Raw genomic sequence first — 22,235 nt, forward strand, 5'->3', positions numbered from 1 at the left:
ACCTTATTTAGTTTTTCCCCCTTCCCCTGATATTCAGGTTCACACTGAGCTATTTCACATGACAGTAAAGTGATGGCATTAGTATGTCTTGCCCCACAGGGTTCAGATCAGTTTGCCCTTGGGAATACTGTGCATATCTGGACAAACAATTGTTGGGTTAAGTTTTGCCTGTTTAGGGGGGGGCAAATTTCCCATACATCTTACCAATGCCCAGTATTCCCCCCTTCTCTTACCCTGACGACTTTTTGAGGCACTTCTCCTCAATCCGTCTCCTATCTAAGGCTCTTCACAGGAACCCTGAGGGGTTTTCTGGGGATGTCCTCTTCCTCCTCACTTCCACATTGGCCTGCCTGTCATCTTCAACTCTGGCTGTGCAAACGTGGTTTGTTTCTTGTTGAGACCTTTTGGGTTGTGATACCATATTGTTATGGACCCATCTCCTGGCTCCTTATCTATAGGACCTTCCTATGGTCCTGTTTTTGAGACATTTCATGTTTGACACGATCCAGGAGTCTTTTGAGTCGAGGGTAGCTTTGGTCCAACAACAATCTACTCTTCATCTGGTGGCCTGTTTGTCCCAGTCAGAGCTGAGCATGGCACTGATTCCTGTCTCCTGACCCTCCCCTTGCCTGTTCATCGTTTTTCACGACAATGCATGGTACGCCAACAACAGTTCCGGTGACTACCTGGTAAGTTCGGGTCTGGTTGGAGCTAGTCTGGCGATCTTCATTCATTGGTGGAGTCCTTTCATCTCCAATGTTTGAGTTCATCAAGTTTTGTCAGAGAGATTCTTACCCTTCCTCCCTTGTTCTTTGTGCCTGTTTCCTCTTCCTCGGGATCCCTTGTCTTGCCAGCATCTATCAAAGCCAGTGCAAGATCTCAACACACAACAGGCTATCAAACTTGGTCATCAACCTGTCCTTTCTCAATCATATATGTTCACACTCCATGCTTTACCATGAAATCCTATCTTACTCTTTGGTAGGCTTTTTCTCCAGGTCTTTGGATGACAAAGATGGACGTCCCCAATGCTTATCTGCATGTTCCTATATCAGAGCTTTCTCGTCCTTATCTTTGGTTTGTCCATCATGGGGTGGTGTTCCAATCTGTGAGCCCTATTCTTTAGGCTGGCTTTTGCACTGTACATTTTCTGTCAGATGGTGTGAACCTTCGCTCTACATCTTCATGTCTGGGGTTGTGCTTTCACTTTTCCTTACACGACTAGCTTCTTCTCGCTCATTCCGAACGGGAGTAGCCTGTAATACTCGTCAGCTCCTTCTGAAACCCGCTTGGGTGGGCTAATTGATCAAATTCATCCTACCCAGTACCTCGTTCATCTGGGTGTTTTCTTCAACACCCATCTTAGTTATGCCCCACCTTCTCCTCTCCGGCTCTGTTCTATAGAACTGGTCATTCAGAATCCCCTGTCTGCTCCTTCATTTTCTGCTCACGAGGTTCTACGGCTTTTGGAGATATGGTCTTCTATGACTCCTCTCATACCTCTCGGGTGGGCTTATATGCAATCCTTTCAATGGGTCCTCCACATCCAATGGAACCTTGCTTGGGATCTCTTGGATACTCCTATAACCATTCCTTCCTACATTGTGGATGATCTCCAATGGTGGTTGGGCAAGGCTCATACATCGGTAGGTGTCCTTGTTCCTCTCATGCAGCCAGATTTACATCTGTTCATAGATGCATCCCTTCAGGATTGGGGTAAGTGGGTCGATCACCAGGAAGCTTCGGGTCATTGGTCTGTTGGGGAACATTCTCTTCATATCAATGCTCTCGAACTCCTTGCTGTTCGTCGGGCTTTAGATGACTTTCTTCCCATTTCCAGAGATCATCTGGTCATGATCCATTCTGACAATTCAACAGTGGTGACTCATATCAATCACCAAATTGGCACCCAGGCAAGATCCCTGTATTTTCTAACATTGGATCTTCTCTTTTGGGCCCACAATCATCACATCCATTTGATGGTGTGTCATGTACCAGGTGCTCTCAATTTTGTGGTGGATCGTCTTTCCCGACCCAAGCAGGTTTACCCGACAGAGTGGTCCCTTCATCCTCTTGTTTTTTGGTGGATTTGTGATTGGTGGGGTATTACTCATATTGATGGATGTGCCACCTCCCTCAATCACCAAATACCTTTGTTTTGGTCTCCAATTCCCCATCTTTGGGCTTTGGCTATAGATGCCTTCAGCCAGGATTGGTCTAACAAGTTCCTATATGTTTATCATCCTATCCAATTACTTCATCGGGTAGTCTCCCTCATCCATACCACTCCATGCGAAGTCTTACTGATTGCTCTTTACTCGCCCGCTCAAACTGCAGCTACAGTTGTTGCCACTCGTCCATCTTCCTTTATTCCCCGAAACTTCTTCATCAACCCCAGTCACCAGTTCTCCATTCCGCACTTTACGTCCTCCATCTTCACACCTCGTTTTTGGCCGGCCCCTTGCAAAGAGATCCGGTTTCTCACATCAGGTAGCATTTCATTTAGCTCATTCTGTTCGTCCTTCATCCATGGCTGTGTATCAGCAGAAATGGAATGTTTTTCGCATCTGGGTCCTGGCTCGGGGTATCCCAGCTTCTCATCTTATGGTTTCTGGTATCACCAAGTTTCTTACATAGCTTTTTGAAAAGGGATCTTTGTTCTCCTCAATATCAATATTGGGTTATCGGACAGCCCTATCCCATACTTTCTGTTTTTCTAGTTACCACAGGGTCTTTCTTTCCCTTGTCCTTGTCATTTTGATCCATTCTTTCTGGATACATCGGCTGCCTAGGTGTCCAGTACTTCCAGATTGGGATATTAACATAGTACTCCATTCCCTTGCTTTACCTCCATTTGAGCCCATTGCCTCATGCTCTTTGTTTAGCCTATCCCTTAAGGTGTATTTCCTTCTCCTCTTCGCCTCCAGGTGGCATCATTTGGATCAGTTCGTTATCAACTTTACCATCAAACCTATATTCTCCTTTATCTGGAGTTACCTTGGTGGCTTGCATGGGTAACTCCTCCTTTTCACCAATTTCCCTTACCTCGTCCTGATTCGGACAGACCTCTATGCCCATTGCATGCCCTTCATTGTTATATTGCCCGTAAGGCTTCCTTCGGAGGTTCCCATTCCTGTCTCTGTATCCTATGGCAATGCTCTTCCTCTCGGGATCTTTCTCCCTATATCCTTACCAGTTGGGTTCATCATTTAATCTAGTCAGATTATTCCTCTTTGTCTCCTTCCCAATGTGTTTTTTCCATGTTACCTCCCATCAAATCTGACATCTCACCATTTTCCTTGCTTCTCGTCTTCATCGGCCTTTGGAAGAGATTCTTCAAAGAGGCATGTGGACCACCCCTCAGATGTTCATCTCCCATTACTTACATCTCGTTGCGGTTTCTGCTTCCTCGGGGTATTGCCTACCACCTGTGGCTATACTTCAGACTTTGGTGCAACTATGACACTAGGTAAGTCTTTATTAATGCTTTCTTTTATTTCAGGGGCCCTTGCTTCAAATTTTGTCTCTTGAATCCCGTTCTGTAGCGAGTGGTGCCTGATCAGGTATTCTTTACATACACAACCAAATCCGCTCTGTATGTAATGTTGCTCTGCACGCTCACCTTCGAGATGGGGTGTTTCACAAGATCACTGGATGGTCAATAACCTCATGATATTTACTTCATAAATTGGCCTGTCTCGGACTGTACCATCCACGAACGGCATGGGTAAAGCAAAACGGGATAGCTGCTCATCCCTGCCATACCTCGATTGAATATATCAGTATGGTCTGCTTTTCAAAAGAGGGTTTCGTGATCACCCAATTGCAGTGTTACAATACTGCTGTAGCTGCCCTTGCTGTTTGTTAAAGGGATCTTTCCACTTACAGCAGATTGCATGTTTTACAGCAATTATCCACAGACCTCCAGCACCCAATCCATGAGCAGTGTTCTATTATTTGCTCCAGAATGTTCTTAACACCCTACTGTCTAGCCATTGGAAGGTTGTGGAGATGAAAGATGCATCAGAATGTAGAGACTGTGAAAGTACTACCTGTATTCATTGGTAGTTTCCCATTTCTGACATAAATATGTTTTTTTTGTTTTTCTCTTTTTTATAATGATAATAAATAATTAAAAACATCATTTATATTTACACAATAAAAATTTTATTGAAGTCGTAAGGCTTCCACTTTAAAATATCGCTCTACAAGTACATGTTTCGACGTGATCTACGTCATCCAAGTAGTGCATATTTATAAATATGTTCTCTTGTAAGTATAAGGAATACCACTGGGCCAATACATCTTTGTTTTCAGACTGTATGGAGCAATTGTTTGCCATGAGGGTCTTTCTGAATAACTGGTTTTAAACATATATCTTTTGGTTAAGCAGCTTCTTGGACACAGCTTCTTGGTTTTCTTTTAAGTTTCTGTAAATTTATTGTTGGTTTTCTTGTAATTTTCTTCATTTAAATTTTGTAGTATGTTCTTCTTGGACCTCAGTAAATTTTATGTCTCATTCCTCCAGATCATGTCTTAATAATTTCATACTCTCAAATAATGCTTGAATCTCCCAACTTGACCTCGTGGTTGCCATCTTCAACAGTTGAACTATTTCAAATATATTCAAAGTTCTATCTTTATTTTACCAAAATAACCCTATTTCTGACACCAAATGTTGTAATGTTGATTTTTTGTAGGAGGGTTCTTTTAAATAATCTGGTGAAAATAATTCAATGCCTAGTCTACATAACAGTGATAAATTACATTATTTACTCCTTTAATGTTTCTACAAATTGTGAAACTTGTACACTATCACAAGTTGCTGTAAGCATATGTTAAAACAAATCAACTTACTTGAACAAAGTAACCTTGATAACTAACACACTGATTGGCTCACTCTATTTTAAAATCACAATGTGTACTCTTTTAACTATCTTGTATATATATATATGCTAGAAAACTTTTACATCACATCCTTAGCATTTTCTAGACATTCTAGGGCTATCCTATTACACCTTCTGATCTTAACATTATCATTAATGCCTGCTGCTCCCTCTAGCTAACATTAAAAATATAGCTTACAACAATATTCAATAACATCTTAATGTTAAATTATCTGTTCAGTTGTGTTACTACTGATGCTTCCTATAATTTTAGGCACAAACTGTATTAGAGCTAGTCAATTATATTTGACACTAGCATTAGGTTTATTGAATTGTTAAACACTACATTCTTCATTTGGTCCTGTAGTGTATAGTAGTATTTCATCCACACTATGATGATTTTCACCCAGTACCAAATCTCATCAGTCCACCTGAGATTCAATAAATGCTGTCAGAATGCTGGTTTACGTAATTTGTTAGAAAAGCAATTGTTATGGTGTGAATGCTTTTTATTGGTGAAGCATGATCATAATCATTCATATTTGTCTTGACTTATAAAACAGTAGTATTAGGCTTGTTGTATTTTAAGCACTTAAATTCTGTTTATAGTCCCTTATGTTTTTCCAAGTAGAAGAGTATGATTATGATCAATTATATTTGTCATAAGACAATAGTATTAGTCTAATTATATTTTTAAAGTACATTTTTTTCAGTCCCTTATGGTTTTTCCAAGAAGAAGAATGTACAACAGAGCATATAATTATTATTCATTAACAAAAGGTGTTAACACCATAACAATGTGTTAGAACTATATTATCTGTTTAGCTTATGTGATCTTAAAGTTCTTTGATTAGAATATTATGCACTCAGTACACTTATTATGTGGCACCATTTTTTCTATTATAAATACTGCTTGGTGTGAAATTTGTAACAACTTGTTAAACACAAGTAATTAGTTTCTTAAAATACACTAAGGCAGGATAATAATTGTGACATGGTGTCATATGAAAGACTTGTTTAAAATTATTTTTATTTGATCTGAGATCTTTGTATATGCACACATACAGCTGTACATTTTATACTAGATTCTGAAGAATCCTCTTTTTTATAACTGTAGTAGAAGACTTGCATAGAAAATAGTAAAACTGTTACCTGTAGAAGACTTGTTTGTACTGTGAGATTGTATTTTTATTTATATGTTATCTTTTTGATGATTTAACTTGTTTAATAATAGAATTATTAATGAATTATGGGAACAAATAAAGCCTGGTTTCAAGCAATACTTGGGTTTCAATGGAATGTTATCAGTCAACATACACAAGTACAAGTTTTAAATGTAAGTTGAACTTTTAATATTTGTACTGCTTGGTTGGTTCAAGGTTTTTCAGTGCATTTTGAAATGAAGAGAAGAAATTAAAGATAAAAACTGAAATATCAGTCTTATTTATATTATTTACTATACTTCATAGTGACTTAGTAAATGAGTGGTGGGCAGTCACTAAGTAAACATAGTAAAATAAATCTTATAAATGCATTGATAACTTGTGCAATTTTCATCTGATAAAAGTAAGTGTTATTTCTGTTTTGTTTCTTTAGAATGGGTGTAGTTTTGTGCTGCTGCATAACTGGAAAATTGCTGTAATGTAAAGTAGTTTTATTTAATAAATACAAACTCTACTTAACAAATCAAAACATTTGATGAATTTAATAAATGAATAAAAGAAAATACATTAATTTTTGTTCATTTGGATGTTTAAATTGTTATTTTTCTTATGGATTGACTTCGTACAAAACCTTTATTATTTTAGTATTACTTGAATTAAAAATCTTATACAATTAAGCCTGTTTGGAATTTTGCCTAATTTCAATAATGAATTAATATTAACTTATGATCAAAGCAAGTATGTACTTAGAGTGAAATAAAAATCAACTGGGCACTCACTGTAGCTAAGTAAATATATGATTTTACATTTCTGCTTGTAAAGATTAGAATGCATGTTTCATCAGCTGGGTACCCTTGTTATTACTGTAATAATGAATGATATTTTTTGGTTTGGCTGGAACCCATTAATATCTCACGAGGTTCAGCCAGCTTAAAAGATTTAGGTTAGTCCTAAATGTATATATTAAGCTACTAATAAAGAATAAACTAAAATAAAAAATAATGACATTTGATATACAAAATAGTATAACCAATATAGTTAATGAAAGTAACAATAAATACATAATATAATATACGTTACTTAGAGAAGATAGAAACACTAGCTGTCTGAACTAGTGTTGTGCAAGAAAAGTTTGATATTGTGAACTTAACATGTTTGTTTTCTCTATTCCACCATATTGCAACTTTTGACCAAAGAAAAATCCACCCCTACAGGAGAGTGATATCCGTATTAGACACATGTTATTGTCCCTACAGAAGAGTGATATCTGTATTAGACACATGTTATTGTCCCTACAGAAGAGTGATATCTGTATTAGACACATGTTATTGTCCCTACAGGAGAGTAATATCTGTATTAGACACATGTTATTGTCCCTACAGGAGAGTAATATCTGTATTAGACACATGTTATTGTCCCTACAGGAGAGTGATATCTGTATTAGACACATGTTATTGTCCCTACAGGAGAGTGATATCTGTATTAGACACATGTTATTGTCCCTACAGGAGAGTAATATCTGTATTAGACACATGTTATTGTTTAAACTGTGTCACATTTGTAGCAGTACTATTCCCATAATACAACCAAAACTATTGTTTATGAAGATATGAATATGATCAAAAATAAAATCATATCTAAACTATCCAGGAAAATGTAACAGTGTTGAATGTAGTATAAAGAAAACAATATGCCAAACATAATAACTAACAAAGTTTACTTTAACTATCCTCTGTAACAAACACATAGAGCTTGGCAACAAGAAGTATTAAATTATGTTAAATCTTCTGTAAAAGCTGAAAAGGAAATATGATAAGCCTCTAAAACGTAGAAACTTCAATAAGACTACTGAGGAAGGAAAAATACAATAATTGTTAGAAAAAGTTATTGTAACAAAACTAATAATGTCATGTTATATACAGATCTGTTATATAACTAATATTTCAACAATATATAATAATCTTAAAATAATGGAAGGAAAAGCCAGTGGTGGTCAATGCGATAAATCCTTCACCATTATTTTAAACAGTATTTTAAGGAATTAAAATGTAGCTGTGAGAGTTTTTAAAAGGTTGTCATATTCTGTAAAACATCTAAACACATAATCTGTTGCAAGAGTAGTGTTGATTTTTCCCACAGAAGTAGATGAATTTTGTAATAATATGAACAATGAGAAACCAAATTATGAAAAAGTAGTGGTTTTATGAGTTCTATCCACAAAATCTTGTAATGAAAACCAAATTGTGTTGTACCTAATAAACTGAGAATAGTAAATACTGCAACATAACTTATTTAGTATATTTGTATTTGGAAATGGAAAGTTTATAACTTCAAATTTGAAAGTTTGATGTATGATTAGTAATTCTGATATCTAAGTTTAGATAATGTGCTTTGTTTTCAGTATAAGAGCCTTTTTATAGAGTGAGTTCTGGTGAATAAATTTGTATGGCTGTATCTAGAAAACTGTTATAATTCTGTAAAATAATACCATCTGTGTATCTGAAAGCACAACTTGTATGCAAAACTTTACAATAGTCTTAGCAAGGTTTGTAATGTGTGAAAATTTTACTCTAAGTAAATACAACTCTGAAACTTGTGGGCTGAAGTTAAGTATACATATCTATAATAACATTTAATTAAACAAAATAACCGTAAAGCACTAATAAATATTTTGAAAGTGCTGAAAAGTAAAAGGTTATTGCTTTTCTTTAATTGTGATTTATCTATTTCTTTGTTATGTATCTAATTTGCTTAATTAGTATTTTATAATAGGGACAGCTCATGTGGGTATAAAAAACACAATACAAATAACAAGTTACATGTTTTTTAAATAAAAGTTTTTTAATACCCATATCAGCCATATGTGTTTTAGATTTACTCAAGTGGGTTCCTTGACATCATAACTTGTTTTGTTTCACATCTACCATTTTAGTCAAGGCAGTAAAGCACTCAGATTTTCAGTTTATTTCATTGTGAGATATCTTTAGTGTTGTGTTACACATTTACCATATTAGTAAAGGCAGTAAAGCACTCAGGTTGCCAGGTTTCTTTTAATGTAATACATTTATAGTGTCTTTATTTAGTTATATTAAGAGAGAAGTACTGATAAATAAATAGTATTATTGCCATCATACTAGATGTAGTCACATTAAATTGTTACAATTAACCATATTTTTTATAATTGCTAATATTCCATTTTATTCAGCATTAGAATCTCTCTCCTAGTTTTTTCTGGTCTTACCCTTACCATACTTTTCATATTAATTATAATGATGGGGAGGGATTGAAATAATACTTTTGTAGGAACTTGGCTTCTGTTAGTAGCTTACATTAAAAACAGTTTATAATCGAATGGAAAGTTAAAAGTTGTTTACATGTATTTTTACGTAAATCATTCTGTTTAATGTAACTTATACAGGACAAGAGCCACTTGGTACTTCAGTGCTATCCTTCACACAACTGACCTTATATATTAAAAGTAAAAATATAAACCCACCCATTAATTTTCTGGAAGTAATCAATTATTCCATTGAACTTTTCAAAAGTGTCTACCACTGCTACTACTGATGGCAAATCATTTTATAAGCCAAGTACCCTGTTATAAAAAATGAAATGTTTTACTTGAGCCTGAGGACTAGCCAGTCTAGCCTGTTGTTTGAAAACTTAAGTTTGTTGCATATTTTATTTATTTTTTGTTGTTGTTTTTATCAAATATGTGATTAGTTTCCAGTTGCGAATTGAACCAAAATGAAATTTTGATAAAGATACCACAACTGTAAACAGTACTCCAACTTCCAAGTGAAGCTAGACGAATAGATTATACATTTTTGATTATAATATTATAAATATGTCACCTATATTATAGGCTATGATCATAATAGAAATCCAGTTTACCATATCGTGGCCTCAATTTTTCTTTCTCCGAATGTAGTTGTACTCGTCAAATTTATAAAAACAAAATAAAAACTGGGTTATTGTTTTAACATTTATTATATTGTTCTATTTCTAGTGCTTTGGTACTCTTATATCTGGAAAAAACAATTAGACTCTGTATTTTATGATGTATGTTCTGCATATTTAGTAGAAATTGCAATTAAACGATTATACTTGAGCAACCTGGTAAAAAATTATGGCGTTGCAATCGCTTTTATTTCTACATCAAGACTACAGGTAATACTGTCTATGGGGTTTTGAATCTGTTTTACTTCATCACATAGTAACCTAAAGTAATTTAGGAATGTGAATAATGCTATAACATTTCGTCGAATTTATTATTTAGTATTATACATCGGACTAACTACAGTCCACAGCAGAAGGTACGACCGATCAAAGAGTTCATTAGGCCTTACGTCGTAGATTCTTTTTTGAATTTCACCTCCGATGAAAAAATAAGGAAATCTTTAACACGTATATACATGTAGTACTCTTTTGCTTAAAGTAATCTTAAAATATGCAGATTATTTTTACACTTCTATACCCATATATTATTTTTCGGAAATAAAAATCTAATCTTAAATATATGTTATTAAGCGAAAGTGATGTAAAGTAATTTGAAAATTTGCAATTTTTATTACTAGATGGCACGATCCGTGATTCATTTTGGTATAATGATGTAATTCGTAAATGTATATAAGAAATTTCTATCCGTAAGAGTAGACGAAGCAAAATACCGTCTTCAGTAGATATATGAAACGTAATAAAGAATAAAATTCATATGTGTGTTGCTGTTTTTCAAATATGTAATTAGTTTCCAGTTGCGAATTGAACCAAACTAAAGTTGTGAATCACATTTCCTTTTCAATGCATAACCTCATTATTAATTACGGATAACTGTAATAAACTCCAGTGTAAGTACTCGGCTTGAGTCACGCTAGGGGTAATATACCTGCGTTTGATATGCTTTCTTAAGGTATATCACATTTGTTGTAAACACACACAGTTGAACATTGAGTGCACCAGAATTTTCATATTTATGGTTAATTTTATGCATGTTTAGCGTCCTTATTTAAAGGTCTGAAATGACATTAGTGTTTTATTTCAGAGACCAAATTAAGCTTTATTTCGAGTAGCAAAATGTCCTTGTATTTACCAGTTTTCTTTTCTTTTGCAACGTTTTCTCGTGTTGGTTGGTGGTAAGCTTGAGTGCGTATAACACAAATATCCAGGGTTCGATCCCTGGAGTAGGAACGCAGACAGACCACTGTGTAACTTTGCACTTAAACATATTTTTAGTTAGTATATGAACTTAGGATTTACCTAAGCCTCCTAGTTAGCCGAACCTCGTGAGGTATTATTGAGGTTAAGGCCGAAAACATTCGCAAGCAGTAAGGTACCCAACTGATGAGTGTAAATAATTATGTTTTTATTTTACAACATACATAATTTACTGGGTTAATTTTTAGTTATAATCTATGTTTGCATTATCAAAATTTAATGATAGTATAATTGTTACTAATTTGCTATAGGTCCAAATCAAACATTCAGTCTTTCATCACTTTTATACAGTCAGTAAGTTTTTATAAGCGCTGACAGGAATGTTTTTTACCCCTATTTGTGATAGTGCGTATTGTCTGTCATAAACACACACCGTCATTCATCTAAGACACAAATATATACTTTAATTATCAGTTATAACAAGTAATTTATAATATTTATTTGGTTTCAAAACGTGTAACCAGCTTGACTATTATTATTTTTTGTTACAGTTAAGTAAATACGCGCACAAGCCAATACTTCCAATGGTGTATTTTTTAATTTCGGATTTTTTCATACTTTTGTTTACAGAACTTTTTAGTAATTATAGTTCATGTGCAAGTTACTCAGTAGTCACTTTGGGGTGAATAATAAAAATAATAATAACTGACTGACGTCTACTGACCGCAGTTGGAGAAAAGATACTAAATCATTGGTAAGGCTGATGTGGTTAAGAGTAGTATGGTAACTGAAACTGTTATGTTGTAGCACTAAGTATAATTCTGTAACAAATAAATTTTGGTTTTCCACAGTCATTGTTACTAAACAGAATATGTGCAGTAGAGAACATAAACACTTCGCATCCGGAATGGAACATTAGTAACATGTAGTACGTGTAGCCTCTTTTATTTTCTAATTTTATTACTTGCTTGTCATGTGAGTTATTACCTATAAGCAGTAAGTTCCTGAAAGTTTTATGATGACATTTCTTTTACTTACCAGCAAGTGCTGCGCTCTACGTTGAAAAATGTGCGATAATTTTCGACATCTCTACTTTGACTACTTCAAGGTGATCACGTGACACGAAAGCGCGCACTGGTGGTGCAGTTTACGTAAGGGTAGTTGAATAGTATTGTGAGGAGAAGGGTGTGATGTTTGTGTGTTTTCCAGTTAATTTAAAATAGCTGAAAAACAACTGTAAAAATTTCCTTGTGGGTTTCATGGGGGAGCGAAGGTGGGGAGGCATGACACGAGGAAGGCACGTGTTTTTGAGAGGTAAGCTTGTTTTATTATCAGCCATTTCAGTTCATACTATTAGTATTACTACTAATACTAATTTTCATTCACTTGGGAACGTAGGTTTCTCAAGTAAGGAAATACTGTACTGTGTTATTCTTATAACTATTTTTGTGAGATAAACTGCATAATTTACTCAATATCGTTTGTTTTGAAAATTTGATAAACTGGGAGAAATCAAGATTGTGTTCCAATGGTTTTATTTTCGGAGTAAGGTAAATGTATTTGAGTTACATTTGTTATACTAAGTTACAGAGGCTGATGTTTTTGGTGCATTTATTTACGGTGCTTTCGGAACCATTCGTACAAACTATTTTGCCATAAAGTATTTATTTATTTTTCCTTTATAAAAGATAACTAGAGAAAATCCTCACTTTTATTCCTTATAAAGCTGTGTATTATTTAGTATTACTATTACCTGTTGAAAAACGTAACTCGAAATGAACTTCAGTGTAGGAAGGATCTCTGATAATTATAAGAATTTTATATGTAGGAAACTAGGACGTATGTGACGTAATATTCTGTTAGGTTATCAGTAATCTTCGTTATATACCAATAATACTAGCGTTTTTGTGAATGAAATTACCAGCACTTCTTGCAATACAACACTGAATATAACTTTAAAAGATATAGTGTTAACAGCGGCCGTCACAACTTTAAAATACATTATGTTGACAAATTATCACGACTTTAAACGACATTCTATTAGCAGTGACTGTCGTAACTCTAAATTATATTAACAGTGGCTGTTACAATTTCAAAACGTGCTGTTAACAAAGATAAACTGTTAATTATTAATACCAAGACGGAATCTTTAATAGCCGCGGCAATTCTTGTATGCAGGATTAGAGTGAATTAATCAGGGACCTTTATTTTTCTTTTTATTAGCTATATTTCGATTTTATTACTGATCAGGGTCTCTAGAAGCCTACCCTAAAATTGAAATTATTTTTAGGCACGATTATAGTAAATTATTCTATCAGACCTTGGGTTTGGTCAAATACATCAATCAAATGGGTTTGACCTCCTGAGTCCAAAACTATGATTATATCTGAAATCGGTAAAGAGATGACGGAGCTACGAGCTAAAAGTTTGTATTTGAAAAAAAAAAAAAACAACTTAGAACCTCTATGCCGCGGCTCATAATAAGAACTTCTGAATGAATGAAATAAGAATGTATAATAACGTTTCATTAGTATCAACTGTACATCTATACTGTTACGTCTCCGTTTTATTGTTGAAGTTAACGTTCGTTGTTAAAACGTTTGTTATAGAGCGACTGTTGAAAATAAGTGTATCGGTAAAGTTATATTCAGAAAGAATAAACCAGTTTTATTAAGTAAGGACTTGTGTCGCTAAAATTTCAGTCGGAACGAAGTTACGGAAAATTAATTAACCTTCTGACTGCAGTTCAATTACTCACTACCTACACACATTGTTGTCACGTTGTGAGCGTCTTATATATATACCAGACAGACATATATCTAGTAAATGCTAGGGCATTCACGGAGGAACAAGATAGTTCTAGAAACGTGGCGTGACATTAGTCACGTGACCTCGCTGACGCAACAGTACTATATCAAGTGCCTCCTAGTGATTCAGCGGTAAATCTCAAAGCTTATAGAATATAACGCTAAATTCCGGATTTCGATACCCGTGGTGTGCTCAACACAGATAACTCATTGTGTGTAGCTTTGTGCTTAACACCATCAAACAAACAAATCAATACCTGAGCTCTTCGGGCCAGCTGGGATACGACATAGTTGTGGTTTATACTTTTTATATATCAACAAGTTGAATAACTTTTATAGTGTGATCTGTATTTGGTACTGTTCCGTTATACCCCCGCAAATGGTAAGTTTTTACAACATGAATGCAATGCATATTTATATATATTTTAAAAGTTATTACAATTGCGGAAAAGCTTGTAAAATTTGCGGGGGCATGACGGAAAAGTACCCTGGATTTTACAGCGGCTATCACAATCAATTTAAATTATTGACAGTAGCTGTTAACAGCTGTAAACGCCTCTTTACAGCCTCCAAACAGTCCGTTTCAGCTGTTCATCTCAAATGTGATTGTTGTTTTTCCCTTGAAGATCAACTTTATTCTTGCCTCACGTGTTTTGCTGATACTTGAACAAATGTTCAATCTTTGTATTTCAAAGTTTCCAGCTCGCCATCAAAAGTGTTGTCATTATTACAAGAAACCAAAACCAATAATTATTATTACCATGATTTTTTATACAAACTAATACAAGCTTAGTCGTTTCTTCACTTAGAACTTGTGTTATTGACTTTTACTTTAGAAAAGAAATTGCAGTAATCCATGTTTGAACAAGCATCAAGTTGATTCAATTTCAAATATCTCGAAGCAGAAGTGACCATTAGTGACTGAAATTTGAAGTGATTGGGAATTTTAAAGTCATATTCCGTACGTACAAGATAAGTTTCAATGTTAGAAGCGGATTGTAGAATTTATCGACTATCAATATACATATGGAATGCATTCTAGATATAATCAGCTTTTTCGTGCAGATATTGTTTTAAGACCCGGCATGGCCAGGTGATTAGGGCGCTCGACTCGTAATCTGAGGGTCGCGGGTTCGAATCCCCGTCACACCAAACATGCTCGCCCTTTCAGACGTGGGGACGTTATAATGTGACGGTCAATCCCACTATTCGTTGGTAAAAGAGTTGGCGGTGGGTGGTGATGACTAGCTGTCTTCCCTCTAGTCTTACACTGCTAAATTAGGGACGACTAGCGCAGATAGCCCTCGTGTAGCTTTGCGCGAAATTCAAACCAAACCAAATATTGTTTTAAGATCAAAACTCTCAAATTTTAGGGTCCGTAAGAAGTTTATAAATCGAATGCATTCCGTACCAGGTTGATACGGTATTCAGTAGAAACATATGACTTGTCCAAATTAACTTTGAACTTGTGTCATGCATTCAACAACAGAATACACCACTTACTTGGTCTTGGTGTTTCACGAGGGCTTAAGAAACGTCTTACTCTTTTCTTTTTGTTTCATTTATGGGAAGAAAAATCCGCTAACTGAAATTTGCAAAACTTTATGCCAATATCATTCAAAGATACATTTTCTAAGGGCGCAGGCTGAGCTCTGTGGTTCTGATCTGGCGAACCGGGTTCGGTTCTGTATAATGCCACACAATGTTCCCCGCACATTAAGCGGTGGGTACATTGAAAGAGTAGCAGCATTCGATCCCTTAGCATGGGTGATAGAATGTTGCTGATTGGCTGCATTCCCTCTTGAAATAGATCAAAATTAGGGATGGCAGTATATAGCCTTAGTAACTGCATTAATATAAATATATAGCACATTTGGTTTGATTTTTTTTTCACACAAGTTTTCGATAACCACGCCCACACAATTTTCTATCTTTAGATTCGTACGTTGTACAGTAATAAAATAGAACAATACCGCTTAGCTCTGTTCGTATACGTAAAAACCTTAGTGTAAATACGAAACTTGACTATGACTTATGCACAGTTGTGTAGTATAGAAAGATTTCGCAATGCCCCCCCCCCCCCCACCACACACACACTACTCACAAACTTTACTTGCTTATAGTTTACGCTTAATAGAATTAACGTCATTGGAAAACGTCCCCCGATGGCTCGGCAGCAAGTCAGATCTTATAATGCTAAAAGTTGAGTTTCGATATCCGCTGTGGGCAGAACACAGATAACTTATTGCATAGCTTTCTTTGCACTGAACAACAAACAAATCCCATTGGAAAATATGAAAACAATTTATATTTGTATACTTTTTTATAAACAGTAATAGTTTATTTAATATTCAGAATTCTGAGCAGTAAAAAAACTTCTAAATGCTAATATCAATATGTTGTATAAAGTGTAACAAAAACTAAGTATAGCAAAGGAAATATTAGTTTCTCTCAAACATGTTTACAGTTATTTACCTGCAGCGTGTACGTGTGGAAGCCGCGCTCTAGGCGTTATTATGACGTCACAATAGAAACCTCTGCATATATTCAAAACTAAAAGTTCCAAGACAATCATAACGAAGTTGTATTATAAGGGAGGTGGCGCTGTAGCCAGCGGTCTTTTTGAAGATTAGCCATTGGATACTTTAACAGTGACAGAGAGGAAGAGGTCAACGCTGAATCTGACCCTCCTTGGGCCAAACATGGACCAAATCCCGACGACAGTGACATTCGAACTTCAAGGACAGGGATGTGAAGTATAGACATTAATTTACAGGTAAGAACGTCGTACGCCGTTTACATTTAAATATCCAAAAAAAGCATTGAAGTAGCTACACATAATACAAGATGTGGTAAATGTTTCACTTTTAACTTGGATCAAATACCATTTTATGCAAATAGTTCATTTATTAAAACAAGAAGTAGTAGATAATGCTAGCTTCACTAAATCCCCAGTGTCTATGAAGGAAGCTTTATACTGAATCAGTGAATGTTGAAGACCCTTAACAGCGTGTAAATCAGGTTTGGGTGAAACTTGCTTAGCTGGAGATATCGGTGAGCCCTGACTACCTCTATAATCTAACACTCAAGGTCATCAAAGAACCAGTCGCACGTGAGGAAAGTAAAAGTTCTGCATTCTTCAATCACGTTCAGTCTCTCCTCGACTTGTGAGCAAATGTAATTGACACTAGATATGTATGTGTGTGTGTGTGTAAATAAACTATTCTAATTCTGTAAATTGCATCACTTTTACACAGCTTATAAAATCAGCACTATATAACAATGTCAAAGATTTGTATAAAAACCTAAATCAAGATGTTCAGTGTAAATGCAAAACAAATTCACGGAAGATTAGCTAGAGGGTAATTGATGGGTGTTTTTACCCACAACGTCTCAACACCTACTACCATTGTGGGTTAAAACAACTAACTTCCAGTTAATTTTCACTTACAGCTGTCTCGTTATCCATTTACGTTTCTTGGATTATGCTTACTAGACGGAATATCCCCAACTCTTTTGAGTGCTATGACAGCAGACATTTTACTTTAAAAATTATACCTTTTGTACGTTATTCATAATTTTTTATTGTTTTATTTAAATAGTAATTTATTTGTTATGAGTAATGGTTGTTTTGGATTTACATTGAACAACTCGATTTAGGTTTTTATATACCCAGGTTCCTGTTACATAAATTATGATAAAGTGAGGAACTAAAACGATCTTGGTCCCAACATCCTCCAGTGAAACGTTACATAACAAACAACATGCTCCAGTGAAAAGATACATTACAAACAACATGCTCCAGTGAAAAGTTACATAACAAACAACATGCTCTAATAAAACGTTACATAACAAACAACATCCTCCAGTGAAACGTTACATAACAAACAACATGCTCCAGTGAAAAGTTACATTACAAACAACATGCTCCAGTGAAAAGTTACATAACAAACAACATGCTCTAATGAAACGTTACATAACAAACAACATCCTCCAGTGAAACGTTACCTGGAGCATGTTGTTTGTTATGTAACTTTTCCCTGGAGCATGTTGTTTGTATGTAATGTTTCACTGGAGCATGTTGTTTGTTATGAGCATGTTGTTTGTTATGTAACTTTTCATTTTCATTAGAGCATGTTGTTTGTTATGTAACTTTTCATTAGAGCATGTTGTTTGTTATGTAACTTTTCACTGGGGCATGTTGTTTGTTATGTAATGTTTCACTGTTACATAACGAACAACATGCTCCAATGAAAATTTACATAACGAACATGCCCCAGTGAAAAGTTCCACAACAAACAACATGCTCCAGTGAAAAGTTACATAACAAACCAAACTGTTAACTGGCCACTATCATTTTGTGAGCATTTCTAAACTAAAATAAAAAACCACTCGTTTGATTTACAAAGCTAAGACATATAAACAGAGCAGTGTAATGTCACCAATTTCATAGCTTTGAAAACAAAATTTGATGTATCGTATCATGTAGAGAACCTTGCGTCTGTCTGTGCGTAAACTAAATTTTCGAAACTACGAGTATAAGAAACAAAATTGATAATGAGCCAAACTGCATTCATCTCAACTGTACCTAGAATGGAAATACTCATATGGTATATATAACCGCAATTTCCAAAATATTTCTAGGGACCATTTTGTAAATTTTAGTTTGAAGATTCGGAATTTATTTTTCATTTTCGTGTTACTTGTTAAAACATTATATATTTGGACGTTCTTAATTTCCATGGCTAAATAAGTACTGTAATTGAGTTTTGAAATCAGCTTGTTTGTTTTTTAAGTAAGTGGGTTAATAAAAATTCTAAACTTTGAACACAGTACAGTGCGTGCTCGTGTTTCCAGTACCGTTTTAAATTGAATGAAATACCATTGGTTAGCATGTCTAGCTGCGGTAAGGTCGCAGAACGTGCTCCACACTTTCATCTGTGAATTAAAAAATATCTGTTGAAACACGATCCTTGTGGCGGTGGGTGTTGCAGGCTGATTTTCTTCCCGTTAATTACTAACTCAAGATTACAGACGACTCTGCCTAAACTCTAAAGAAGTATCTAATCTGGCCCTTTAGTCTACTGCGCATAAGGTGAAGTTCAGGTTAAGAATTCTAGTTTTCATCACAGGCGGGCCGAGAAGACCACTGGTTGTTGTGTCAGATTGCGGAGCTGATGGTCCCTGATTCGCGTCCCGTTACTTCTTCAAACAAATTGCTCTTCGCTCTCTGGGGCCGTGGATGCACCATAAGAGTGAGTTGAACCCCCACTATTCAGTTTGATAAGAGTTAGCTGTGGGTGGTGTTGACTGGCTGTCTTCCCTCAGGTCTATCACTTCAAAATTAACTAACAAACAAACCCTTCTCAGACACGACTTAGATTAATAAATGCTTATAAAGCACTGTAAACATTTTTCATTCTTAAGGCTTTGGTTTTATTGAGCATAATATGATAGAAGACATAACGCTTCGTTTCAAAGTATTTTCCTTGAGCAAGAAATAGTGTTGTTCATACTACTAGAAACAGTTCGTGTTATTATACCAAAAACATACAGATCAGGCTGAAATCTTCCGTACCTTTTTCAGGTTTTTTGTTTGCTTGTTTTGTTTATGTGTTTTTGCAACTCTTTTACACCTCCAATCTGCTCTAAAATAGTCAGCCATAAGCTGTTTTCATGTCATTTGGCTGGTTGAGTAACATTTACCATTTCGAATTATACCTGTTGAATAGATTATGCATACTATGCAGTATTCTGTATATGAATACTTGGCTTAGTCTGTCGTGAATCTCAGCTTAGAGTTATATAAGTAAATGCTAAATATAACTAGATAGTAATTTTTAAGAAACCCAAAACGTCAGAAAGATGATAATTTATATGGTGCAATGCAGAGTTCAACATTGAAGTGAGAGGAGTGAAAAATTATACAGACTAAAATCAACTTCTTAAAGTTTTTAAATATATTTAGGGTGTATTAATCAGTGATAAATATTGGTAATATTAAACCGGTTAACTTGTCTTCATTATAAACAGCAATCAATTGAAACTTAAATTGTGTACTTAAATGTAAGTATATAGCTACATTAAATACAATTGCTACTAAGCAACCATGAAAAGTATTACCTTAACTGAAGGGAAATTCGATAACATAGCAACTGTTAAGAAATATTATCTTAACAGAGAAGGGAAATTCAGTTATATAGCAAGTGTTAAAAGTATGATGTTAAAAGAGAAGTGCTATTATTATTTTTTTATTAACAGCGAATAGGGAAATTCTTTACCCGATTTGGTCTATGTTTTGCTGCGAAGGGAACACGGTATTATGACCAGTATTCTAGTACCTAATGTTGATTAGTTTGTTGGTAGATTGTCTAGTGTTCAGGACACGGTATTATGACCAGTATACTAGTACCTAACGTTGATTAGTTTGTTGGTAGATTATCTAGTGTTCAGGACACGGTATTATGACCTATATTCTAGTACCTAACGTTGATTAGTTTGTTGGTAGATTATCTAGTGTTCAGGATTTAATTTATTATTGCTTATATAGAAGACGTATATTTCTGTTTAAACCAGTGAAATTTCCATCCCAGTTTATTACGGTTGCATGGAATTAAAAGAAATGCTTACTTATTATGGGACAGTATATGATTTCAAGAATGAGTACGCTAGCATCTAGGTTTGTTTTATTCATTTTGAATACATAATATCCCTTTCTGCCCGAGACTTCTGTGACATCAGAAAACATTACTGTTGATAGGCCTGTATAATACATAAATGTTGTTGCGCTCAGTTCGTATTAGAAAGCATTAAATAGAAATATTTTTATTGGTAAGTTATAGAACTGGGTATGGCAGGTGTAACGTAGTTGACATATTGTAACATAAATGTATTAAACAGGACTTATGCATATGTTTAATATTAAAAATTAAAAAGCAATACAACATTAAATAGTTGCACAATAAATATTTATTACAAACCGGGAACACCCATTAAAGAACGACTCTTACGTTTTTCGGTGGCGTAGAAAGCCACCCAAACACATAGTCTCTCTCATTTTTAGGGCTTTACCCTGTTTTAATAAATATTATCTAATCAGAAACACCTTAGTTGTGAAAAAAGGTGAGACCGAAAAAGGATTGAGCGTGAGACTTAAAGGAATGAAATCAAAATTGGCGGTCAAACTGGTAGCTACACTTATAGCAGTGATAAGAATTTTACAGCAAATATTGATTCATTAGTTAGCTAGGCCCTGTTTTTTGTTAAATCGGGCATGATGATGGATAAAATAAAATATAAATACACACCAACAAACCACAGCAAATAAGAAAGTGACACTCGATAGTAACCAACATTAACTTTAGGATCGCAAACCTATTATTCGTAACGGGCCTATACTTTACAGAACCAACCAGATTCCGTAAAATATATGGTGGTAGTTTACCTCTTTAAAAGATATATCTTTAATCCGAATGACAAGAAACTAAAAATGGTCCACTTTAATTAATCTTAGATGAAACTTTGGTAAGAATTTCAGACCGATAGCTCACATGACTTTTTGCGTGGGCATGCTCAAAAAATTGGGTCAAAATTGAGCTGTTTTTGTTGAATAACTTTGCACATTTTATATTAAGTCCAAGTTTGAACCCAATGTAAGCTATAAATATCTATCAGTGTACTAAATTTAAAAGAATAACATCAAACTTAAGTATGTGTTTTAACAAATAAAATTTTGGTGTGATCATTGTGAAGAAGAGAAATAGGAAGAAATTCAATCAAGTTTTGAGATTTTATATCCCGTGTATTTCATAATGTATTGCTTTAAAATTTGGAATGTGAAATAAGGGTCCACTAGAGCACTTCCACTGAAAATATAGGATAGTTTGGATTACCACAGTCTGAGCAACAGAAAGTGGAACATCGCTAAACCATCGCTCCTGTTAATAAACACATTGCTATACCTCTTTTCAGAATGTATACAAGTTGACAGTATTAATAACTTCCTTTCTAGCAATCCTGTGGAAACTGAATTAACAGTTTCTTCTCGTCACCCGCATGCACTCGGTACAGCTGTATCAAGTATCATCACGTTATTTGCTTAAGCTAATATCACGTGACACTAAACGCTCTTAATTAGGAGAATTTCATAAAATTTAGCAAATTTGTGCTTAAAAATTGGCAATGAATAATAACCGTCCACCCGTATGATTCTTCTGAAAGCTTGA

At 34.8% G+C, this 22,235-nt stretch overlaps 1 protein-coding gene across 6 annotated transcripts in view; it reads left to right on the forward strand.

The window, feature by feature from the left end:
* Positions 1-22,235, forward strand: part of LOC106468808 (phosphatase and actin regulator 2-like) — a 77,325-nt gene that overhangs the window by 5,956 nt on the left and 49,134 nt on the right. The window contains exon 1 of one of the 6 annotated variants that reach the window (XM_013929246.2): positions 12,337-12,517. The exons of 3 other annotated variants lie outside the window; for them this stretch is intronic. In XM_013929246.2, coding sequence (XP_013784700.1) covers positions 12,463-12,517 — 55 coding nt within the window. In that variant the 5' untranslated portion in view covers positions 12,337-12,462. Of the gene's footprint in view, positions 1-12,336; positions 12,518-16,636; positions 16,787-19,143; positions 19,266-22,235 lie in introns of those variants that run through there. 2 more of the 6 variants (XM_022397164.1, XM_022397162.1) reach the window with 2 other exon arrangements.

The sequence above is a fragment of the Limulus polyphemus genome, unplaced genomic scaffold (assembly GCF_000517525.1).
Source record: "Limulus polyphemus unplaced genomic scaffold, Limulus_polyphemus-2.1.2 Scaffold3171, whole genome shotgun sequence".
NCBI lineage: Eukaryota > Metazoa > Arthropoda > Merostomata > Xiphosura > Limulidae > Limulus > Limulus polyphemus.